This window comes from Cavia porcellus, unplaced genomic scaffold, assembly GCF_034190915.1.
Source record: "Cavia porcellus strain 051 isolate PalLab524CR breed Dunkin Hartley unplaced genomic scaffold, mCavPor4.1 scaffold_6, whole genome shotgun sequence".
In the NCBI taxonomy this organism is placed as follows: domain Eukaryota; kingdom Metazoa; phylum Chordata; class Mammalia; order Rodentia; family Caviidae; genus Cavia; species Cavia porcellus.
Genome location: NW_026947489.1, coordinates 97723793 through 97750060, shown reverse-complemented (window position 1 = coordinate 97750060; position 26268 = coordinate 97723793). Strand labels below are relative to the sequence as shown.

The window sequence follows — 26268 nt, the reverse complement described above, 5'->3', positions numbered from 1 at the left end:
TAACCCAACTAGTACCCAACATGACCACACAACAGCCTGATAGTCATTATATACAACCAGAGAAGCTACAGTTCAGGGTCTTCTCGCAACATGCAGCCCCTGCCCAGCACCAGTAGGCTGGGCTATGTGACTGCCACACAGCATCTGGCAGCAGCATCCAGAAGCAAACAGGCAAGGGGTGAGAGTGCGCCAAACAGCAAAGACAGAACAGAGCATCACAAGGGAATATGGGCCAGCACATCTCTCATGACAGCCCATGGACGCTGACCTGGCAGGTGGGAAAGGTCAGATGGTGCTGCAGTAACTGGCCCACGGCAAAATTTCTTACACTGGCCAACTTGGCCTGATGCCGTCGCAACCGGGTGAGAAGCAGTGAGAGCTCCTCCAGCTGCAGGTGTATAGACACATTGAAGGAAATTAGTCACCACAGGGGCACTGCTTTAATTACACTCTTCGCCCCAGTGCTGGGACGGCCCTGATGTGACACCACTATGCAATGATTGCATTAATTCTCTCATTAGCACAAATAAAAGCACTTTAACAAATGGCTGTAGGAAAGCTGCAACTAACAGTACAACCTCACCCTAATTAAGCTTTAAAGGGAGAGAGTTAACTTAGCAAAGAGTGGGGAAGAAAGGAGAGGAGCTAATAGGAGAGAGGTGATGGGTACAAAATGCTCCTTGCAAAATCCTATTCAAAGCAGAAGGCAAGCCCAACATTTCCCTCTGCTTTCCAAGTTCTTTACCCAGTCTTTACAGGACAGCTGCAGGCTCCCCTATGACTTAGCACAGAGGGAGGAAAGCCCACTGAGACAGGACTGTAGGATGCCTCATATTCACCTGGATGAGGAGCACGAGGTTGCTTACCGATTTTCCATGTAAACTGGGAGCGCTGACAGTGTGGGTCATGTAACCCATGGAGGGCATGGAGCGTCGGTCCATGTGCGAGGAGTCCTAGAGGTAGAGAGATAAGAAGTCACACTGAACTGCTGGGGATTTAGTTCTGTGGCATAAGCGCCTGCCTGGCAAGTGCGAGGTTTGAGTTCAATCCCCGGTACAAAAAAAAAAAAAAGAGAGGCAGGCACAAAGCCTCTCTGTTACTGACTCCCAAGTAACACTCTGTGCTAGTTTCCTTATCTGAGCCTCAGATGGGCATTCAAGCCTTCCTCACTGGAGACAAAACAGTACGTGGTGGAAACCCTTTGGAGAGTCAAATCTGAGGTGGGTTGTTATAAGTAAGGGAACTGATTGAACACTGACATTTTGGCCTGCCTTCCAAGCTGCCAGGAAGCAGACATTTAATTGTATGTCCTCATGCGAGAGACCCTTGTCTCTCAAAAACTTTGGTGAAATGGACTGTGATTATAGTACCTACCTTACACAGTTATGGTCAGAATTAGAGTGAAACCCAAGAACTACACTGGAACCTAGAGTGTTTGCTATTATTTAGTCCCAATGCCTCAATCTGTGTTCAAACCAGGTGAGGCTCCCAGCACCTTGAGGCTGGGCCCAATAGAGGCCAAGGTTCCATGCCTTACCTTGATGGCATGACCCCGTGCCTTCCTCGGAGAGCCTCCCAACGAGATGTCCACACTTCTCCTCTGCTCTGGTGGCTTCACGGTAACACGCTCTGCTGGTGTGTGTGGCCGCCTGGGTGGAAAGACCCTTGGGGGCCCCAGGGGAGGGATGTCCGAAGGTGATGGAGGCACAGAGATAGAGCGGGGCACCTCCAGCATGCTCCTGCTCCGGCCCTGGTCTGCAACCTCTGGGGAGCCGGCACAGATGGGTGCTGTGGGGCTGCCATGCCGGAACTGCTGGCGCTGCTGCCACTCATACAGTTGCCACACAGTGCCATCCCGGTGTGCCCGGCGCTCCTCACTTGACATCTTCAGGTGGCTAGCACGGTCCTGTGCATACTTGTAGTCACTGGGCAGGTTTCGTGGAGGGGGCGAGGAGCTCCCCGAGGGATGCCGTGTAGTTTTGGGAAGGGTCTGGTAGTTTTCTGGAAAGGACAAGGGCTGGCTGGGACCCTGGCGAGGAAGTGTCTGGTCTGAGAGATGGCTGAAGAGAGAGGAAAAACAGGAACACAGCTAAGCAAATCTACCAGATGTAGCATGTGGGGGAGTCCTCTCCTGTCAGACCCCAAAATGAGTAGACACTCAGAGCTCCCCTCACTTCTCTGTGTAGACCCAGCTCTCTCTGTCAACTCCCTACCAGGCAATATGGGAGCATGACAGCCCTCAGTTTCAGAACAGTGGGACTAGGCTGCTTCTGTTTTCCTCTTCCTCTCTTGCCAGAATTGACAATTTTCATGTCTAGGAAAATCCTCTCCATCACCAAGACTTTCCCTCTTCCTTGGAAACCTTAGTATCAAGTTCTAAAAATTTTTAAAGGAAATGGTCAATATTGGGCCCTTCACTTTTCTACTGCTCTAGTGTGAACACTGGTTAATTACCTCCCCTAGACAACACGGAGATACTACTATTCTCCCCTCCATATATTCCCCTCCTGCTCTGATTCAGTCATCTCCATGTTTTGAAAACTTCCCTGTCATCTGTGAAGTAAAACCTAGTCCTTGGCCTAGCATTCATGGCTTTCTAGAAACAGACCTCAAAGCACTGTGCAGTACTGCAGTTTCTCCCGTTCCTCTCACCAGGATGGGACTAGGCTGGAGCACACCAGGCACCCACAGCCCACCCCTAAAGGAGGAACCCTAAGCAAAGGTAGACAGCACTCTGCCTGCCCTGCATTTGAATCTCTACCATTCACCAGCTATGCGGCCCTAGCTGGCTTCTAGATTTCTCTGAGTCTCACTTTCCCCATCTATGATGTGAGGCATTATTACCTGCTTCACATGGCTGGGGATTTTGGGGGACATGGGGAGGGAATTGGGTTTCATTATGTACTTCAGACTGGCCTTGAATTTACTTTGTAGCTCACCATGTAGCCTCAGCTTCCTGAATGCTGCAATTACAGGCACATGCCATCATGCTTAACAGTTGTTCTGAGGAGCAAATGACACCACTAAGGGACAAGGCCTCCTGTACATGGATACATAGAAGCTCTGCCACCTGTGTGCACTCCTTCCCTCCCTTCCCATTCTCAGAACACTGTTCTTCCCATACTTTCTTGTTTGGGCTCCCCTGCTCTATTTACACAAATCTAATTTCTTCTAGGACAAGTATCCCATGCTTCTTCCTTGCAAACACAACCCTCAGTGTTCCTGCTCTATTTAACTAGTTATTGTACCGTCACTTTCCCAAGGTCCTGTACTGATGTAACCTTTTCATGCTCGCAAGATGTCTGTCTCTTCCCCAGCCAAGTTGAAAATTTTTGAAGGACAAGAACTATGTCTCACACTCTGGTAGTGTTCACAGTGTGAGAAAGTCTTCACACATATCCTGTCCTTCAATACTGGCTCCAAAAGTTTCATATGACTTTCAAAACGACTTACCAGCTAGCTGTCTTTTTTTCTGAGAAGACATATTCAGCAAGGGACAAAGTATGGAGTTTTATTAATAAGCCTTAAAAGTCTAACCTGAGAGATAGTAAGATATAAAGAGAACAAGTTGTGGAGTCAGGAAGTCTTGAGTCCAAATTCTGACACTGCTTCTATCAATTTTATCTAATTTTTACTTAGTACTCATCAAGTGCCAGATGTTCTACGCCAAGGCTACTCACAGTGTGGTCCATGAACTAGCAGTTTCGCTGCCACCTTAAAAATGTAGATGAATGAAACAAGTCAGATACAGAAAGATAAATTCTGTATGACCTCACTTATATGTGAAACCTGAAAAAGTAGAGCTCATAGAAGCAATGAATAAAACTACAGTTACCAGAGTGGAGGATAGAAGGGGGAGGTATGAGTCAAAAGGTATAAAGTTTCAGTTAAGAGGAAGAAATACTTTTAGAGCTCCATTGTGTAGAATAGTGATTACAGTTAATGATAAAATAGTATATGTTTCAAAATTGCTCAAAAGTAGATTTTAAGTATTTTTACCACAAAAAAAAGCAAAGTGTAAATACTAATTAGCTTGATTTAACCAATTCCACAATAGACACATATATCAAAATTTCACGTACCCCACAAGTACATACAACAATTTTCAATTAAAATACAATGAATTTTTGAAAATGCAAATTATCAGCCTGATCAGAGACCTAGGAATCAGAAATTCTGCAGCAGGGCCCAAAAGCCTGTGTTTTAAAATCCTTCCAGGTGATTCTGACACTCTCTGAAGTTGTAAAGATGCAGTTTTATACTCAGCCCATTTAATCATTTGTAGCTGTCTGATCTAAGGTCAAATGTCATTTTTCTGTCTTAAGTCTCAATTTCTTTCCTATAAAATAGGGAAATAACCACTTAACAGACTGTTGTGAGGATTACAAATGTGTCTTTCAAAATGCCTCCCCACTGTGGTTACTTGGCAATTGCAGGAGGTAATTTTAAGATCTCTTTAGCCCGGGCCTGTCCTGTATGCCAGGTGTGCTTGCTTGTCACTGGGTGGCAGAGCTTACTTTTAATCTCCTAAAGTCCAAATGAAATTTGCCTCTGGGGTGAAGGCTGCCACTACTTGAATCCTGGGGCAGAGGTGGTGGCAGGGGGAGAAACCAGGCCATTGCTTCCCCAGAGAAATGCAGGACTTTACTACCCATTGTTCATTCTAAAGCAAAACACAAAGAATGCAAAGCATGTCCCAGACAGTCCCACCTACACCCCTATCCTTCTGGCTCCACAACCCACTCTGAATGCCTCCCTACATGCTGGATGCTCAGCAGAGTTCCCCACCAAGCACTGCCCCAGCACCCTGAGGTCATCCTCTAGCCAGCGCCCTCCACTTAGTCTGTCACTTGGGTGAGCCTAAGGTATCAGAACAGTGATGAGCTCTGGCTGCAGAAGTCAAGCCATGATAACTGATCAATGCCAGATGCAGGAATATGGGAGATAGCGGAAAGATGAGGTAAAAATCCTGAGGAGGAGCTCCCAGAGCAGCTCTGCTCCACAGCAGACCCATTTGCTGGCATGAACTCATCTTACTTGAAAAGGTCTCAAAAGGCACTAAAATGATATCCTAGTTTAGATAGTATAAACATGGTCACATCAGAATGTAAACTCATTTTTCGCCCCCAATTATTTATGCAACAGAAATTCCTTACTGTAACTTCTATTCCAACACGCAGGGGCTTACTTCCTACTCTGCTGCTATAACAGTGTTTGAGTAACTTGCCTCAGCTCCACTCCCATCTTATTATTTTTACAATAATGCTTTACTTTGAACACTGGGGACAAAAAGAAGACCAGAATTTCAAAGCAAGCTGTTAAGACTGTGGTAAGACTCTAAGGGTATGTCATGGCAGACTGACTCCTGTGAACCATATTTTCAACAAGTTTAATGATGCGAAATATATTTTCTCTAAGGACTGAAAGAACAGTTAGAAATAATTTCCTGTGTGATGTAAAGCTGAAAACATAGGAACGTACTGCAGTCAAAATAACTCCTTTCAGTGTCTTTACTTTCTCAGTCTAATGATAACGAGATAAGCAACCTCAATTATACACATAACAGAGATCCATCATATATATACTGGGGAGTGAACTCATGACCTTGAGCTTGCCATCCCTGAGCTCAATCCCCAGCCCTAACTTCTATATTTTCAAATGAATAATTGAAGAGTTTCCTTAATAAGCAACCAAATCTATTTATCACTTGCTGTAAGAAATTACAAGTGTATCTTTAAGGAAAGAAAAATCTGGGAATATAAAATGCTGAGATTTTAACAAACATGTAAAAAATCAGAGACCAAGCATTTTGCTGAAAGATGGACAGCACTTCTTTTATGTTCTGCCTTCATCTCTTTTTTTTTTTTTCCTGCCTTCATCTCTTCACTTTCACTTTTTAGCCCACTGAAATTTGTCTCCCCCATTAGTCTGAAATTCCTTTGGCTGTGTGGCCAATGAACTCCAAAGTCAATGAATTGTTTTCCCTACAGACATGATGTTCCTCTGCCCCTCACCTAAGAGTGGCCTGAACTCCTATCTCACATCTGGGGAAAGCCCAAGGACCTCCACAGCCACCTCTCATCTCCTCACAGACTTCTTATCCTTCAGCTTCCTGATGCACTCCTGCAGATTCCCAGTAACATAGCAGAACAACTAGGTGTGTGGGTTGTCACAAATGATTATTTAGAGATACTTCACAACCAACAACTTCTAGTATCAGTTGGCCCTGTTTTGAAAGTCCTTTTTGTCACTGGCTATGCCATTTCACTAGCTTCTTTTCTTTCTGTGACTCTGTCTCCTGACCTCATTTTGAAATTCTAACTTTATTAAAGGTGGCAATACAGGTCTGCTCATCCACACCCAACAAGGAGCTAAGTGGAAGAAAGACCTCTGGTTAGAACAAAAGGTCAGATAAGTCTGAGGTGTCAGACTTTTTTTTCAGTGGTGCCCATCTTGAAAGGTACCAAACTCAGGGAGAAGTCTTCATCCACAGCCTCTTTCACTTTTGCTTTTGTACAGAAGTGCTTTTTCCAACACAAATTCTGCCCCAGGGCCAAGGATACAGCTCAGTGACTCAGCACCTGCCTGGCAAGCATGAGACCCTGAGCGATTCCCGGTACCAAAACAAAACAACCAAAAAATTCTCCCCCAAAGAACACTTCAGTTTCCCTCTTCCATTTCCTTTAAGGAGACTCTGCTTTCTGCCAGGCTTTGCACTGGGGATTCCTAAGATTCTGTCTGATCCCTGCTATTGTTTACAGAGTTAGGGATTCTCAACTCCACCCACACATTAGAATCTTTTGGTGAGGAAAAGCTGTGCATTTTAAAAATCCTGGGACCCAGACCAAAGGAAGATTTCTGGGCATTAAAGTGAAGCCTCTAAACCCCTCTTGGTGATTCCAATGTGTAACCAAGCAACAGTTTCCAAACTGGTAAGACTACCCAAGGAGCTTTTGGGACATATAACTTTTTACCTCACCCCAGAATCTCTGGGGCAGGACTTCCAAAGAGAAAAGTTGTACAGCCAAGATTAAGAAGCACTCTATCTTGGGCAATCAACTACTACCAAGGCATCAATTACCCACTCCACGGTCATCTCTCCCGAATCTCTACCACCTGTATCCACAATCTGTGATCTACTGGTCATCTCCAGACTGGTACCAAGCTCTCATGTCTAACCTGTGCAAGGCCTCACATCTACCTTTAGATAAGCCAAACCCAGATGCAACCTTCAGCTCCACCTGTGACCCTCCCTACTTTTACATCCGAAATAAAAATTCTGATGCCCCAAATCTGTTCCTTTCTAGCCTTCCCCTAGCAGCCACTAGTTTCTCAGGTCAACACTCTAGCGATCACCCTCCTTTTTCTCTTGCCTCCATCCTGGTATCTAATGCCCTGATAAGCTCCACTGCTTCAACATCCAAAATACCTCAAATTTATTTATTTTACTTCCTGGACTATTTCAGTAGCTTCCTCCCTAGGCTCGCTCTTTCTTTATAAATGTTAATCAGATCACATCATTTATTTGCTTAAATCTTTTCAGTAGTTCCCCCTATTGCTTTTTGAAATAAAATGGAGGACCCATTACAATACTGCCCCTACCCCTGCTAACTGTCCAACCTCACTCAGTAGAGGATCATTTGGTGCCAACTGCGTGGGAACACTGAGCCCATCATCAAAGACAGCCACTTTACTCCTCTGAGTCCTGTCACAGTAGCTTTCTCTTTTCAATAGGACACCAAAGTTGAACAAACAGAACTGATACCTGGTCATTCCTAGGTGGCAGAGGAAAGCTGCTTACCTAACATACTAAAGGTCTTTTCTTCTCCTACTCTAATACACAGCAATGTCTCTCAGTAGCTCAGAAGGGTCTAATGTGACCTCTCCATTATCTAGCTTTACAACTATCCAGTTGGCCCAGATTAAAGGGTCACAGCATCTCACACATGCACTCTACACCCACACATCTGGAAGCAGGCCTGGGCTATTGCTTGAGGAGCACTTCTGCCTCCAGAGCCACAGGCAGAGTCTGACCCTCAGACAGGAACAGTATCAGGCCTGCTGCACTTCTGGACTGAACTCTGGCCCACTGACCACAGCTACACCAACTTCTTAGAATTTCTGAGTGTCTTCTCTAGTCAGTGGTTTGTTTCAGAAGGCTACAGAGGTAAGCAAGCTGCCCTATCTTCATAATGAAGACAAACTATGGTGGCTTCTGGAGACAACAGGGCAGCTGCATGACTCTATAAACTGTCCTAAGGAATCTAAAATTATAATAAAATACAGACAGTGCTTTGCAAATAGCAAGAGATGCACCCCTTCTAAATAGTTAAAGCCACTTCTTTAAGTAACAGGCTTCATAAAACCTAATGTCAGCAGCCCCTGAGAACTTCTTGAGGTGGCTGGAATTAAAACCTAGACCTGTGTTTATTCTAGTTTCTACAAAGAATTCTCAGCTGCAAAGAAGCGGCACAAGTGGAGATCTTCCCCTAGCTTCACACTCAGTGTCTTAAGGCAGCCTTTCCAGGGAGCAGAGATGCCACCAGTGTAATCTCCTGTGGGCTCTGGTTGCCCACAGAACGGGTTTGAACTCCTACTTTGCCACTGAGTTGTGTGCCCTGGACAGGTTCTTTCACTTCTTCAAACCCTAATTTTTCTTTCTATAAATCAGAGATCTCACCCTTCCTTCAGGGCAGTTCTAAAGATTCACATAGATAATGGAGGTGAAGGGTTTAAAGCCTCAATTTACCCAGTAAGTGCTGGGAATTGATAGCTACTATTACTACATTATCAGAAGGATCCTGAATACACACTGACCTCCTGCCATCTGCCTTTGGGGCCTTTGTCCAGGGCTCTGCCTGGGCCAGGCTGCTCTTCCTCTGGCTGTGCTTCTCTGTGGTGGCCCTGGGAGGAAAGGCCCGAGGGTACCCACCGGTACCATTTTGCTCTCCGGGGCCATAAGAGGCGGGCAGCATGCCATTCCTCTCTGCACGCTGGGGCTGTGCCTGCTGGCCTCTTGGGCCACTGGGTAAATCCACAAACAAGGCATCCTCCTCAGCAGGCAAGTATGGGGACCTGGCCTTGCTTCTGTCCCGCTTGCTCTCCAGCAGGTCCCTCTGGGAATGGTAACGCTCTTCTTCCTGTTCCTGCGTCTCAAAACCAACAGAGTCATCATGGCTATGATGAGGACAATTCCTTAAGTGTTCAGGACCCATATCACTGCACTCTCGACAGGACTCTGTGTGGTTGGCCTGAGGCACAGCTTGCCGCTCCACTTTCTCCAAATCCCTGCAACAAGAGAAACATACTCAGCACGCTCCACAGCCACTTTCCCCAGTGAACACATTTCACATGTACTTACCTTAGCCTGGGTCATTTTCTCTGCCTGGAGCATCTTTCTTGCTAGTCCTTTACCTGCTGCCTACTTTCTACTACTCTTTTAAGGATATGCCACTCCTGACATACATCCTCAGTCTGAATAAGACCTTAAACCAGTGTGGTGGTGCACTTCTGAAATCTCAGCACTTGGGAGACTTGAGACAGGAGAATTGTTTACAAATTTGAGCCTGAGCTACAAAGGGAGCCCAAGACCAGCCTGAACTGCATAGTGATAGCCTGTCTCAAACAAACAAACAACAATAAGACCTTATGCTGATGATACTGTCACACTCATTATACTGGACCATAACTGTGTGTTTACTCATGTAGTAGTTCCCAAAGAGACAACAGGTTCCTACAGGTTACAGGCTCATCTAACCAATCACTGTACACCCAGAACTTCTGTACATTGACTGTCTGGAAAAAGTACCCTAAGTACTTTGCATGAAAAAAACAAGTAAGTGACACATGTGACAGTCTCATAATAGATAATGGATATTGCCTCTGTTCCCAAGTCTATCTTTTCTTTCTGTTATTTATTCATCTGTCAGTGTGAGGCAGACCAGTTTGAATAGATGGCTTTTGTTATTATTTGTGTGTGCCCTCAAAGTCTCATGTGGTCAAGGGGCTTTTTCAGAGGTGGCTGAATGCAATGCGTGAATTTTTTTTTATACCAGGAATCAAATTCAGGACCTTGTGCTTGCCAGGTAAGTGCAGTGCCACTGAGTTATAACCCCGGTCTTAACAGGGTGTAGACTGATTCATGATACAATGCTGGGATGAAAGGTGCTAGAATTAAGGGTGGGTGACTGCTGGATCAGTCCACTGATTGGACTGACACTGTCCTAATCCTGTTAGACTACACACAATATAAGGGACAGAAAGAGGTTTCTCTTGTTGCTTTTGCTGAATTCCACCACCATGAATGATTGCTCCTCTGCAATGTGCCACTTGGAGCCAGTTGATTATGGACTGAAACCTCTATAGACTGTGAGCTACATAAACCTTTCCTCTGTTAACCTGTGTGTGTCAGGTACTTTGTCTCAGCAATGAGAGACAAATAACTAAGACAGCTCCTGAAGCCAGGTCTCTTCCACTGGCTTCTAGTATAGCCCAAAGTACAGCTGGCAGCTTAATTAACTCTTCAGTAATGTTAACTAAAGAACAGACATTTCACCCCATGACCACTAATATATCTTACCAGGGGACAGCTCAAACAGGAATCCAGTAATACTGAACTAACAACAACCTTATACCAGAAATCAGATTTTAGAGTGAAGGAAATGGAGGCATAGATGATTTGTCCAAGACCACAGGGCTGAAACAATGTGGTACCTGGCTTAACCCCAGGTAGAATCCAAAGCCTACGTATGTTTGTCCACTGCTTCTTCATGTGTGTGTTCAAGGATTACATCTATATAAACCTGGAAACATAAGAAGGATCTGCAGTGAACTAAGATGAGAAGAATCTCTGGGACATGGGTGGATTCTTCTTTCAAGGCCTACCTCCTTTTGTAAGCTGCTTCTCTCCTCATCCACTTGGGACAGGTCCCAGTTATGTCTACACTGCCATTATTTGGTACCAGGGACGCAATGGTAGTTCCACTGGAGTTACAGGAACATATTTCTGTCCAGCCCAGATAGGCCAAAGATTTACTAGGGATTTTTGGATGAGGCAGGTGGTTTAGCCTTGCTCCTTCATTAAAGTATTAAAAGAGGGCGGTGTTCTAGCCGCCACTCTTGAAATGGCCAACACAGCAAATTTTCCATTTGTATCTGAGAGTTTTTAACAGAAATTCTGCTGCATTCACATTTCAGGGGTCAGGCCCTAGGCATCCTTGTAACAACCTCAGAACTTCAGCTGCCAATAATCAGCACAGACTTAGGGCACAGTCAACCCAGTCTGGGAGATGCAGTATCAAAGGCAGCCATATATAAATCCAATACATCTTTGGGCTTTCTGGTCCTAACCAATAAACTCTCTTTCTCATGTAAGTTAATGTTTGGTTTCTACTACTTACACTGAAAGGACTATTACATCATTTTTTTTACATAAGGCCCTTTCATCACTAACATTCAGGAGTCTATAAGCTCAGGAGTAAAAAACCAAGGAAAGTTCCGAGGCCTTAAAGAAAAAAAAAATCTTACTGTAAGCTTATGAAGGGACAATTCTGTTTCACAAGGTACATGATAGGGTTTAACGGACTTCTTTCCTTTAATCCTCATCACTGCAACCCTATCAGCAGCCTCCAAGTTGCCTAAGTAGCCTTTATCTTCTTTACTACTTCTCAAATTCAGGAGACCACCCATAGAGGATGGGCTGAGGCTGCTGCCCAGGTGATGAAAGGTCTGCTACCCTCTGGGTCACATCTGACTAAATCGTGCAATTTTATGCCCTTGGTCTCTGCTCTGCTTTCATTTGCTTGTTACTCCAACTATGAAATACAAGTAACTGTATCTTATTGTTATTCACACCCCAAATATAAACATAGGAGCCAGACAGTGAAATATGCCACCCACATGTATGACATTAGAATCAAAGGGAAATGGCTTCTTTAGCTTGAGGACCCAAGGATTGGGGATACAATGTCATAGTCCAAGCAATGGCAATGTGGATTTTCCTTTCTTTACTAATCAATCACCACAGATTTACTGAGCATCAATATATTACCTAGAACAGGAAATCCAGGGTATAAGACAGTAGAGTCAAAACCTCTGCCTTCAAAGTCAACCATAAAGCCTGATTTCTTCAATGGTGACCATATTTAATACTGTTCTCATAAATAACCACTATATAATGGACGTTAGTCTTCGCTAATCTAGCAGCTAATTTCACAATGATAAAGCTTAGTTCCTACTGGGTGTGTACATATGAGGATACACATTCCTATTCATGCTAGTATTTCTTGGAAATCAATTTGATAGGGGAGTCTTTTATTCAAATAAACTCAGAATTTACTACAAAAACATACCTTTAGGGTGGATAAAAGAATAGTAGTCTGGGCCTGGGAATATAACTCAGAGGCACAGAGCAGGCTCTGTGTCAAGTGTGAGATTGTGAGTTTTATCTCTGGTATTAAAAAAAAAAAAAAGAAGAAGAAGAAATAAAAGAAAAAAAAGAATGGTAGTCTGCTGGTCACCTGGCAATTTTCTAATCCCTAAGACTTTGGGGTTATAAATATCTCCTTATTTCCATGGTTCCTGGAACTTACTTAAGATGCACTTTTGTGTCCTAAATATTCAGCCTATAACCAAAAGCAGGTAAAGATAATATTTCCCATTTCCTAACTTTATCTGATTTACACATTTAATTTACTAAGTTATAGGATTCAAGGCCAAAAATGTTTTTTGGTTTTTTTCCCTGTCTCCTCACATTCCCAAAAGTTTAACACAGGACTTCTCAAATCAGATTTGTCACAAAGAAAATTCGCAATGCTCAGTTTAGAACAATGATGCGAAAGAATGGAGCACCTCTCTGTTGCCAATGATTGTGTCATTCAGAGGGCTTAGCCATGCAGAACATAAATGTTTAGCTAAGGTGACACATGCCTTTCCCAGATGGGCTACTTCTGTGCAGGTCATTGCCATTATCATGAACATCTGCAATCAACAGTGGTCCAAAAACACTACAAATTTATCCACACTCAGTGACCTCTTTGTCCATTTGTATCATTTTGTGAAAATAACAAACCTACAGAACACAGGGTTTACACGAAAAGAAATCTGGATTTAGGAACTGATGTTGGCTGGGTGTGGTGGGGCATACCTGGTAGCCCAGCACTTAGGTGGCTGAGGCAGGAGGACTGCCACAAGTTTGAGGCCAGCCTGAGCTACATAGTTAGACCTTGTCTCAAAAAACCAAAATAACAAAACAAAGCAAAACAACAACAACAACAACAACAACAAATAAAACCCCAAAGAACTATCACCTATAAAGTAAGTATCCCTGGGTAAGCGATCTCTCTGCTTTCAGGTTCCTCATCTCGTAAATGGAGTAACAGCCCCTGTCTCTTCATTATGAGGATTAAAGGAGACAAGGTACAAGAAGACGGTATGTGCTCAACATCTGTTCTTTCTTTCTCTAGTATTTCAAAGCAGCAGTGCATCCTGAAAAAAATTTTGTAATTTCATATATAACCTGAAGGGGATCATGTGACATAGACCTGGCCAGAGAGTATAAATAAAATTTCTGGGTGCCCTTCCAGTAAAGTCTTTAAAAGAAGGCAGGCTTACTAAGACTTCTCTTCTTCCTGCTTGGGATTTATACTCCACTGGATTATAAGGTAACAAAAATGAGGATGAACCCTGGGCATAAAGTAATGGGAAAGGCTGGGGTTCTTCAGGACATCGTGAAGCTATAAAACCAGCCTGGACTCACTGCCTCTGGTTTCCTGTTATGTGAGAAAGCCAAAACTCAGTTTGATTATGAGATCCTCAGTGGGAGTATTTTATTACTAGTAACCAAAAACAATTCTCCAAGACAGGGGGTAAGCTGATTATAGGCTGGAATTGGGCCATTTAAACATATCACAGAATGCTGTGCATTTACTTGGAGCAAACTCTTGTTTTCCCCTGCATGTGAAGAGCACATACCTCAGACTGGGTGCACTTCCCTCAATTCTTTATAAAAACTTGGAAGTTAATAGATCTTACCACATGACTGTGTACTGATCATTATTTTATTTTGCCTCTAAATCCTTTATTTCACGAGGCAATAAGGAGTAACTTGCCTCTGTTTTAAAGTTAGAAATAAACACACATAAATGTCATTTAAAGACTCAGGCTGGGGGAGGAATGACAGCTTGCAGGTGCTTAGTCAAACTGTGGTTCTGTTGGCAGATGTAGTCTCCCTGGTGTTCTCTCCCTAGAAAGCTCCCTCACTGCATTTACCTTAAATGACTGATCCAGCAGCCAAAAACAAGGGTCAGGTCACTAACAATCTTGGGAGGGTTTGATCAAAGCCAGGCCAGGAGGCAGAAGTTGTGCCACGGATGGTCTTGCATGTTTATAGATCCTGAGTTCTAGGGACCAGTAGCCCCCAGTCTCAGAAGTACAAAAGGATCCAAAGACAGAACCCACAGACAAACCTGTACAAAAGGTTGAAAAGAAAGGAGCCCAAGGTTTCTGGAGAGCCCTCAGGCAGGTTTCTGTCTCAAATTAGTTTGTACAATTGAGGAAGGAGCAGGAGTAGAGTAATGGAGACAGACATTGGTTTCTTTTCTTCCTCAGAGTTAAACAGGACAGTCCCCCTGGGACAAAGAAGGTATCTTGCTACCTTTTATGTTCAGTCTGCTCTACCTGAATTAACAATACAGGGCCTGGAAGCTTTGACCACACACAACTCTCCAGGCTACCTTTCCTCAGAGAGACTTAAGGGTGCAGACTCAGTAAAGCAACCCAATTGGCAAGCTGAGGTTTCCTGCTGCTTTGGTAGAGTGGATACTGGACATCCCTTGTGAAGTTATAAGGATTGACAAAGCAGAGAGGAAACATGTTCAGTGGCTGCTAGGTCTCTCCACTCCTGTCTTCCTTTTCTATAGCAAGTTATAACACCTGTCACAGCTCAACCTAAGCCAGTCTAGAGCTCTGACACATGCTACCTTTACTCATTTTCCAACTTTATACAACAGTCAAAGTAATACATTTTATGGTTACTGTTAGCATATGCTAGGTGCTATTGCATACTGGGAATTTGGCACAGATCTAATACTTAAAATAATCCAGTAAGATCAGGACTGTCAAGACAAGAGAGGCACCACATTGTCTCTAAGGAAAGATAAGAATGATGACAGCAGCAGCTGTCAACAATTGAGCACTTATGAAATGCAAACCACTACATTAAGCACTTTTTTAAAAAACTATCACACAGTCCTATGTGACTAGAGATGTTATTATTCTTTCATTATAGGTAATAAAAGTGAAGCTCAAGGAGGTTATCCAACTTGCCCCAGAATGTGCTCTAGGGATATAAGTAGGACTCAAATCCCATCTGATCTGACTTCAAAGCCCAGCCCTAGGCTAAAAATGCCTTTATAAAGTACTTCTTCTGCTGAGGGTCTGAAAGACTTGTCCAGCCCCACTTAATCCAAGATGACCAAAGTTCAGAAAGTCAAAGACTTAATTTCCCAAATAGCATGTCGATGGCCCCAAGTATGAGGGTCATTTCCGAGTAGGCACAAATCCTAGAAGAGTGTTCAGATTGCTTCCAGTCACCCGGGTCCTTTATTTGAACTCTTATAGGTACAAGCTTCATAGCTGTTTTGTTTACCCATTCATCTGCTCACATGCACAGCCAGATAGAACATCCATGTGCTTATCTATTAACTAAACACTTACTACTTGCCAGGCACTGATAAACAAGCTTATCATTTTCAAGGAGCTCATAGTCTGATAAAGGAAGTAATGAAAAATGAAGTAATGAGAGAGGATTACAAGAAGGTTATCTATCACCTTGAGGTCAGGGAAGAAGGATATGAGACAAATACTGGCCAAGATCTAAAGGATGTACTGTAGTCTCAAACATCTGACTTTCTTGTGATAATTAAGCCTCAACTTCACATCATCCTCTTACAGAAGCCTTTCCTGGCCACCCGAACTAAAGCGCTACTCTGTGTCCCCCAGTCTCACACTAGCCCATCACCCTGTTTTATTGCTTCATGCACAGATGATAAATATTGTTTAATTGATTTACTGTTTGTCTAATTCCTTTACTCCCATGAATGCTGAATGGGACTTTGCCTCTATCTTTTTTTTTTTTTTTTTTCTGTCTTTTTTGAGACGGGGTCTCCCTATGCAGTTCACGCTGGCCTTAAGCTCACTTTGTAGCCCAGGCATGTCTCGAACTTGCAATGATCCTCCTGCCTCAGCCTCCTGAGTGCTGGGATTACGGGCGTGAGCTACCAACACCCGGCTCTTTGCCTCTATCTTTGAACACTGCTATGTTTTCAGCATCTTCAGCAGTGTATAATACACAGTAAGCTCTTAATAAATGCTTGTAGGAAAAAAAACGCAAAGGACTAAATGGATGATTGCATAAACAAATGCACCAGTTCGCTAAATGGAAAGTTCAGAAAGACTGAGGTAAAGAATGGGGAATGGCAAGAGATGTATTAAATGTGTACAGGAACAATACCCATGCAGGGATTTAAAAGCCCAGGATTTTACTCTGAAGATGAACTAGACTATACATTCCTCCAGTCCCAAAACAGGATTTCAGTACCAGTAGAAAAGTGTGGCAACTATGAAAAGAGTGAAATGCCTTCCTGAGTTACCAGTTTTGAGATCTGGAAATGCAAATAAGACTGCCTTGCTTAGTGCTTTAGTTTGCTAGAGAGGAAAAGAAAGGCATCCTCAGCTTAGTCAAACCTGTTGGAAATCAAAACAGAGTCCAGAGTCTGGCAAGTGGCAGAATAGGGACATGGGAAAAAAGAGATGATGGACAGGAAGTAGAATGTAGGCTTAGTGTCCCTTATAGCACATGGGGTGGAGTAGGGACTGCAAAGCCTGTGCAGAAAAAAACAAAGGCAGAAGGCAAACAGAAGGTTCCCAGCTCTGCTCCTGCCAGAGGAATTCAGCAGGAAGTGGCTGAGGAGACAGGAGCAGAAGAGCAGGATGTAGGCTGAGAGGTGGTACTGTGGAGAGCCTCAGGTGCTGAATCAGAGCTCACACACTGTTATGGGATGAGCACGCTGGGCAAAGGACAAAGTGCAACGCTCTCACAGGAGACTCACAATTAATGAGAGCCAGACGACTAAAAAAGGACCAGTGATATTATGAAGCCAAACACCCTGGAAGCCAGTGCCTCTGATATGGGGTACCTATTACATATCAAGCATTATGCTAAGTAACCACTTTATACATTCATTTATTTAGTCTTCGTAATGATCCTCTGAAAATAATTTTAAAATTCAGGTTCAAAAAACGTATGTCATTTATATGACACAGCTAGAAAGCAGCAGAGCCAGGACTTAAATGCAGGTTTATCTAGTTTCAGAAACTCAAGCTCTTGGAGGAGCTATTTAAGGCAAATAAACACACAGTAGGTAATGAGAGGACAACTGGTCCAATTTGCCACTGGTTCTTGCTGTTCCCTTCATCCTCATCCAAGTTATTACTGGGTCCTCTGCCATAGCTTTTCCTTGGGAACCTACCCCACCTCACTCTCAGTCCCCACAGTCTGGGAGGGGCGCTACCCCTGTTATTGGAGTGAAGCACGTGTGCCAATCAGGACGGTGCATTCCCCAGCCACAGTAGACAGTGTAGAGTATAAATGTGACTTGGGAACTTCTGGCTCTTTCTTGCTGGACTTCAACCTAGATGGCACCAGTCTACGGTCACTACAGCTATTTCACCACCAGATCCCAGATATACCAGGAACATCCTTATGGAGCTTAAGACTAAATCCCAACCTAACATGGGCAGAACATGGAATCTAAGAGAAGAATTTAAAAAGACACTATTGGAGCTCTGAACTCAGCTGTTCTAAAGCCAGATACATTGTAAACTTTTTAAGTGACCTGAAACAATAAAGCTTGCCTTTAAGATAAGTTTGTTAGTATTTCCTGTCACCTTCAATCAAGCATAGTGATATGCCAGTTGTAATGCTGCAAACCTATAATTCCAGCACTTGGGAGGCTGAGCACTTGGAAAGACTGCCACAAGTTCTAGACCAGTCTGAGTTGTACAGTGAGTTCAGACTGAACTACATAGTGAGACCCTGTCTCAAAAAAACAAAAACAAACAACAAGAACAAAATGCTTATTTACCATCACTCATAAAGAAAGCATATGCTTGTATGAATGAGGACATAAGGATCTGAGTGAGAAATGCAGACAGAGAGGATAAAAACTACTGCTGGGGCTGCCTACTTACAGTGAAAGAAGTTTACAATGCACATCACCAGGCTGGAGGAGAGGATTTAGTTCTGTCTGACAAATTATTTTAACTAACCAAATGTCTAAACATCTTATTCTGGAAAAACAGAACATAAATCTGTATTTGCTTGGCTGACAATTTCAAAATGTCTTTATTTTTACTCAGAAGGTAAGATAAGCTTTTTCTTTTCTTTTTTTTTTTTTTTTTATACTGGGGATCAAACTTATGACCATGCGCTTGCAAGGTAGGCACTTATGCCGCTAAGCTAAATCCCTGGCCCTTGTCTTTCTTTTTTGAAAGGAAAGGAAACTTGAGTAAACATGATCATGGGATGTTAAGAATTTATTAAGAGCAAAATACGAAGTTTCAAAAGTGCAAATAAAAGTTAGAGAAAATACAATAGCTTGAGAACTTAAAAAGAAATAATTCTTTCCAGAACCAAAATTATGATAGCAAACTAGAAATTGTTCAGGTAGGTAGAGTTTTTTTATTTAATCCAATATTGGCTAAGTAGATTGATCTTCAAGAGTCTAGGTAGATGTTATTTATCAATCACACAACCTCTCCCTGGTAAGGCCAATGTCACTCTCAAATTTCCTTTTACCTAGTATGCTAGCCAGACATAATGAGCTGAGCAAAGTTGGGATATGTTATGGCTTAAATATGAAGTATTTCCTCAAAGATTCATGCTTTAAGGACTTAATTACCAGTGCAGCAATGTTCACAGGAAGGGGCCTAGAGAAGTGACTGGACTATGAGGATACTAACCTCATCAGTGGATTAATAAGGTGATGTTGGTAGCAAAATGCACTATTAGGAGGTATGGTGCAGTTGGAGAAAATAGGCCACTGTGAGCATACCTGTGAAGGGTGTATCTTGTCCCTAACACCGTCCTCTCTGTCTCTGCTTCCTGGATGCCATGAGATGAGCAGTTTTGCTCCACCATGCCCTTTTGCCATGATACTTCTCTTTCTAAAAGCAATACAACCAGCTGACAATGGACTGAAACCTCTGACATCATGAACCAAAATAAATTTTCCTGTAAGATGCTTTTCTCAGGTATTTTGTAATAGTGATGAAAAGCTAACGCAGGACACAAGAAAATATTTATTTTACATTAAGGATATCTTAATTTACTGTATTATTTATTCACTCGTTCATCCAAAGAATGAAAAGTGAAGACTGGAAAATAATGACAATGAGGAAATAACATGTGGCCTAAGAGTAAGATGTATCAAAAACCACTCAGTTTCTTCCTCCTTGGGTGACCAAGGAAATGCAATGACACTAAATAGACACCAGAAGACTACTGGGAGAAGCTTTGAGATCATCACAGATATGTTTGGACTGAAGTGCTATGGAAACTCTGGAGGGTAGGGCCTGAACCTACATGGTCTGTTGAAGAAGACCACTATCTAAAGCAATGGTATATCTGCCTCAAGAAAGACAGCACTTCCTTAGGAAAGCTGTAAAGAAGAAGAAAAAAAGAAAGACAGCACTAAGCTAGGAAGAACCAAAAATTAAAGAAGTGTGAAAAGGTCAACAAGATAAACTATACCCTCTAAACTCTGAACCCACTCAGTGAAACACTGTATCCCTTCAGCTGCAGGAGAATACACCCTCAGGTTTTTTGTCACCTTTTTGAGACAGAGTCTCACTCTGTGGTTCAAGCTGTCCTTGAACTCACTTTGTAGCCCCAGTATCTTCCAGCACAGCCTCACAGGTGCTGGAATAACAGGCATGTACCATACCTGGCTTGCTCTTCGTTTTGAGGTCTCCCTAAAGGAACACTGTGAAAATGACTTCTCTCCATAGCAAGGAATTAAACAGGGACAAATGAGGTACACGACAGCTAAATGCACATGCTGATTTTTTGAGTGTCCCTAGGGTCTCAGAGCCCCTTAACCTATTTCTGCATGGTGTTTTCTCAGGCAGTAATCTATAAACAACAGACTTGGAATCTCACAACCCTCAGGACATGGAAGACAGGTGTAGTACATCTTCAGTTGGCAAGACTTTTTTCCCCTTCTCCCTTCTATCCCAAAATGTCCTTTCCCTCTCTACCCAAGAGAAAGAAAAACAAAACAAAACTAAGTGTATGGTGCAGTCAGGCCACCCTCCTGGGCCTGTAATGTTTCTGTATTTGTAAAGAAAGAGGACTAGATAGCATCTAAAGGAGCTTCCAGCTGGGGCAAACAACACTAATTAGTCAGTTATATATTCTCCTGCTGGAAGCACTCCTCATTAAAAAGTATTGGAAAGAGAAGGGAATGTTTACTACCAGTGAGAAAATGGAAGGTCAGAGGATTTATCTGGGATCCCCTGGTAGGACTGACCTCTTCAGTGATGATCGAGATAGCATCTGTGCGGCCTGGTTCATGGCCCTCACCCAAGCGTTCATGTCCTCCAGGGTGTCAGCACTGAAGTAGTAGGTCCTCATGCCTGACTGCTCAGTCTGGGAGCCTGCCGTGGAGCTGTTGTAGATGAGTGCTCGCATCCCTGTGTGCACAGCCTGTAAGTGTAGAAATAGAAAGCCAGGACAGACATCAGCACATCTCTCCTTTCTGGGAAACAAGAAGGCACAGTGGTCATGCTCTCCTCCTGCCAGACTAAAACTCCAACACTAGCCAGCTTATCTCCACATGTAAAAAATGTCATGGGCTAGATTCCATTTTCTTGTAGATAGGCCCAGTGACAGCTATGCCTGTTACCCCCAAGCAAAGCCCTGCAACTGTACCTGTTCCCTGTGCCTAGGGTGGGACACAGAGGCAAGGTCTTGATAGGAAACAGACTTTGTGTGTGTATCGTGCTTGGGATCAAACCCGGGCCTTGCATGCTACGCAAACACTATGCTATTGAGCTATATCCCCAGCAGAATAGATAAGCTTTTTAAAAAACTTTCATTCTGTAGAAGCATACTCTTGAGAGTATCTATTTTGGTTCCTCTGAGGCATGCAATTCCTGATTTGGCTAAAATCAGGTAAGAATTGAGTCAAAATCCACTGCAATAGCATGTGGCTTGGTACAAGTGTTCAGCGTGTTTCAACTTCCTAGCATGAAATGCAATGTGTGTTTATCAAAGATGCTGCTACACTATCTCTCTAAAACAAGATACTAGTTAGGACAGGGCTATACAACATTAGATTAAACAATTTAACAAATTTACTATGTACCTTTGCATCAATTTGCATGTCCATGTGTGTCTGTAAAGCACCTTGGAAGAGGTTCTGGGAGTGACTATGGAGAAAGTGACTAAGATGGTCTCCAAAGCAGAGGCAGAACCAGTTTTCCCCTCTGTAATTTTTAAATTTGTAAGAAGATCTCACTCAAGCTACACAGGAAGACAGTGTAGAAATAGGAAGATTTACTGGGTGCCTGTGACACCCTGATGTGTCTCCTGAGTACTACACCAAGGCTTAAATCTCATTTTCATGCCAACAGCCTTAAAATGTAGGGGCAGAATCTCTGTTTTACAGATGTGCTAATGAAGCTCTGAAATACAAAATAACTTTCAAAAATACGCACATACAGTAACAAATTTTTCACACCATTTACCAGTAACTGATATTATTTATTTTATGTACCTGCTTATCACCTGGTTTATCATTTCTCCTCTCCTTCTGGAATAAAAGTGCCATGAGAAATGTTTTCTCTCTCGTTCACATCTATTTCCCCACCAACAGTTTATGGCACATAGTAGGTACTTCATAGATTTTGTTGAATGAATGAAAAACTATAGAGTTCAGGTCTGACTCCAAGTCCTGGCTGCTCTGTACAATGCTTTTTGCAGGCCTTATCCAGAAATGAGGGCAAATACACATAGATCCTATAAACAGGATCCATGATAAAAGGCAGATCCCACCAAGATCAGTCAGAAAAAACAAGAAAACCAGTAAAAAGCTGGAAAATGACATACTTTTAGAATGGAAGGAATGAAATGCCTGAGGTGAAACTTCACTATTTATTTCTCCCTCTATCCTAAGCATTCAGGTCTAGAATGCCTATAAAATACAGGCCTACTTCTGAAATCTACATGCCTGAGTCTATCCAGTTCAGGGCTAAAGAAGTCTAGACAAACACAGCCTGTACTGAAGGTCCCCAGAGCGAGCAAAGAAATCTCATACCCTTCTTTTGCATACCTCACATATGGACTATAGGCCCAGCAGTATTCCTCCTATTTTAGCAAGGTGCAGTATCTTGTAAATGCTGCAATACGAGGACACTAAGAAAAAACTTGTGCACATCTTACTATGAATCAACAAAAATTCTTGGAAAAGTTCCCAAGGCAATGTCCTCATAAGATCTTGGTCATACCCTCACAGCATCTTCTGCCTAGTCAAAGAAGGTCTGAATAAGCACAATGAAGAAAGTCCCTGAGAACACATGGAGCTAACCTCATCCAGAAATAAACTCAGGACATAGTCCAAGCACAGAAGCATGAATCTGCAAGCCTGTTTCCAAATAAGCCTTGGGAATTGCAGCCACCATCATCATAGAGGGGAGTCACACATGATTCTAACTACAATTTTGTTCATTAACCCAGCCACCAACAGGTGTGCAAGCAGCTGCTCTGGACTCTGAAGACCAGGTTCCCAGCTGCATTCTGACTGTGCTGAGACAGATACATTAACTGTGAAGACAAGAAGTCCAGGGAGTTGCCTTTCCATCTGGCCAAAGGACCCAAGCTCAAAGTGCTCTAAGAATGAGTAAGGAAGATGAGAGGGCTCAGGTGATATGAAGTCTTCTCACCCTTGCCCTAGTCTCACTTTAGAGATGGTTCCTTCCTCTCTAACTCTTTGCTTTTCAGTTAACACAATCCCACTATACAGATTTACATGACTGAATAGAAACCAGATAACACCTAAAGCAAGTGACATGAACAAGAAAACATTTACCTACGTCAAAAAAAAAGTGTCCCGAGGACAACTGTTGTGCTGGCCGTTAGATGCTGGGTCTGGACATGGCACTGGAAAAGGAAACCAGAATCATCCCTCCCCAAGTCAGACTTCAGTACAGAAAAACCAGGTGGGAAATACAGGGCCATCTATTGTCTGATGCATTCTTTTTCTTTTTTTTTTTTTAAAGACAGGGTCTTGCTATGTGGCCTAAATTGCTTTGAACTCACTATGTAGTCCAGGCTGGCCTCAAACTCATGGCAATTCTTTTGCCTCAGCCTCTCAAGTGCTGGGATTACAAGTGTACACCACAATACTTGACATGATGCATCCTTCAACTTATTCACTTCATAATAATTTACCATTTATTAAGTGCTTATCAGGTAGAAGTACTAGAAGTTAAAGGGACAGTCCTAAATAAAGTTATGACAGTTTATAGGCAAGTAGAAGAAAAGTCACAGACAGGTAACTACCATGACAGTAAGTGTTATCGAAAGGGTCAAGATGCTGTGAAAGAGGGACAGGAACACAGCCTGACCCAGAGAACACTGACCTGAGAAGCCCACATTCAAGCTGACTTCCACATGATAAGCGGCTATCCTACGAACAACAGGGGGTGATGCTAAGATCCCAAGGACAAAAACACAGTATTTTCCTCCTTAAAGATGGGACCAGTGTGACTGGCACAGAGAAAGAGGGGAGCCAGCATGAAGTGAGGCCAGAAAGGGCCAGATCTCTAGAACCTTTCAGCTGTCTGCAAATCTGTCACTACTATCAGAACCTGAGGACTCCAAACATATGACACCTTCTAGACAGACAAGATTTATTGCACATTCTTGGTAAAGTCTTTCTAAGGAAAACTGGGGGGTAATGAATCTAAAATATATAAAAGATGTTTTCTTAGAATCTATTTTCACACCTCCTAGTGAAGTGTTAAGATGAATTATACAAAGATAGATACAAAGTACTTTGAGAATATTCCAGATGCTGTCCCCCCAATCACAAGAAGCATTGTTAGCCAAATTGCTTGCTTAATAGCAATTCTCAAACACCAGGAAAGGCGGGGGGCAGTTCTGAGTAATTCAGCCTGCAAAAGCTAAGCCTGAAAAATATTTTAAAAATTATTTTAGTGAGTTCTACAGAAGACAGTTCCCAAATGATACAGTAAGCATTTACTCAAATCACCCAAGCCTCCTGCAGTGTTCAGGAAGTGGACGAGATAAGACATGGAAGAACAGAAGTTGTCGCCCTCCTTGAAATACAATTCAGGACCTGTATCACTTTCCAGCTTTGTGACTTGGGACAAATTTCCTAAGCTTTCAGAATCTCACATCCTTAATCTCTAAAATGAAGCCAATAATACTGACTTTACAGGCTCTTGGGAGCACTAACGGTGGTAACAGGTATATAAGTGCTTGGTTTTACTGATAAAAGGCAATACTATTCTATGGGACAGGACACTTGGTGGTGCCTAGAGGGAAAGAAACAAATAGTTCAAACCTATGGATGAGCAAAGCAAAAGCAGAAGCTGATTTTGTGCTCCCTTGGGAAGAAAAGGGAGCAGGGAGAGAAGTTGACTTTCCAAGCATCACCACTACCAGAAACTCCAGATCAAAATGATGGTGCACACGACTGCTTAGGAAAAGTCTCTCAGACTAAGGCCCAACTGCTAACACCAAGGTCACTATGTGCCAACACTCTCCTTCAACCCTTCTAGAAAACAGTATCTTTTCCGAGGTCCTTTATCTATTTCTGGAAAAGATGAATTCTGCTGTCTAGTGCTCATTTTGAACCCCCAACAGGGGACAGTCAAGTGACAAGTGCAGCAGGGGCAGTAGCCCCTACCCAGCTAGAAGTGTATCATACCACCTCATACTGAGTGGGCTTAGAGGGCTAATCCTTGGGGCTAATGGAACCAAAGGGTGCTTGCTGCAGTGCTCTCTGGGACCTATGTTTCAACTTCTAGGAAAGTGAATCTTCAATCTGTCACACTCACACCATCCTTGGGGGTGGGAGGGAACACCTGCAGTTAAGGCCACAAATGGAGAAAGCAAGGCTTTAGGACTCCATAAGTCCATGCCTACGTACTACCTTCCTGTGCCCTCCACACAGATGCCAGAGGTCATCAAAGGATCCATGGCCTTCAAATGACCATGGTCCCACTCCCTCCAAATAAATGGCCCAGCAACAAAGTAGAAAGGGGTTCCACTGCTCAGGGATCTTCAATAATCTAGAAAATAATTTCATTCTAATTATTTTTCAACAAGATAAACAAAGTAGACTAACCTGACCAACTGTTCAACATGCAGACCCTAATTCCTCAGCATGGGTTTTCAGAATGTAATTAACAAATTCGCTGTGGGATCATCAGCTACACCACTTGGACACTTGTTCTACTGGCTGACAAAGGTATTAAGAAAGCATGAAAACAGCTGTCTTAGACAATTCCAAAATGAATAGCCACAGAGAAAAGGGAGTCTTGAAAGCTCAGCTTCACATGGAAGTACAGGTGACATGGTATTCTTATCTAAATAATTTATACCTTGGTTAACCTGAGTCTGAAATTTTCTAGCATCTGAACTTCCTCCCCTCCTCACAAAAGCAACTTACTTCCTGAAGGCATTTTTGAGCATGATTGTTACATTGGAATTGCTGCAGTAGAGAAGGGCAGCACCTTAAAGGAGTACTTGCGACTTATGCGATCCTCAGAGGCCACAGGCGAGATCACGTAGCTAGGCAGAGGGATGCTTCCCAGGACCACTTCTTCTCGGCTGTCTTTGAATGGAAAAAAACAACAGAACAACCTTCAGGGCACCTTCCTGAGCACACTATTTAAGGCTCCCTTGTTTTCCAAGAATTATAGCCAGCTCCTTTTCCCAGGTCATATAGGTGCTCCCTGTGCATGCATGTGCTAGTGTTGGAATCACAGGGAACTAGCAATGGTGCTCTCCCAAGAGCATGTGAACTGAGAGCCATGTAAACACACTTAACTCAACCTGTTAATTCCCAAGAAAGGGCAGTGAGCCAAGTGCAAGAAGGGTATGCAGTTTGGGGAAGTCAAGGTTTATGTGTATCGTGTTTTCAAGGATGGGAAAGAGTACTCTAGGCAAAGTGAAGCTCA

At 43.1% G+C, this 26268-nt stretch overlaps 1 protein-coding gene across 18 annotated transcripts in view; it reads right to left on the bottom strand.

The window, feature by feature from the left end:
• Nucleotides 1-26268, bottom strand: part of Plekha7 (pleckstrin homology domain containing A7) — a 211709-nt gene that overhangs the window by 33204 nt on the left and 152237 nt on the right. For 16 of the 18 annotated variants that reach the window (XR_010048397.1, XR_010048398.1, XR_010048399.1 and 13 more), the window contains 6 exons: nt 25822-25922; nt 20589-20764; nt 8818-9288; nt 1538-2060; nt 867-953; nt 269-388 (listed from right to left, as the gene is read on the bottom strand). Coding sequence is in view for 12 of the 18 variants with exons in the window: in XM_063251805.1 (XP_063107875.1) it covers nt 269-388; nt 867-953; nt 1538-2060; nt 8818-9288; nt 20589-20764; nt 25822-25922 (1478 nt within the window). In the remaining 6 variants the exon portion in view is untranslated. The remainder of the gene's footprint in view (nt 1-268; nt 389-866; nt 954-1537; nt 2061-8817; nt 9289-20588; nt 20765-25821; nt 25923-26268) is intronic. The other 2 variants (XM_063251813.1, XM_063251814.1) reach the window with 1 other exon arrangement.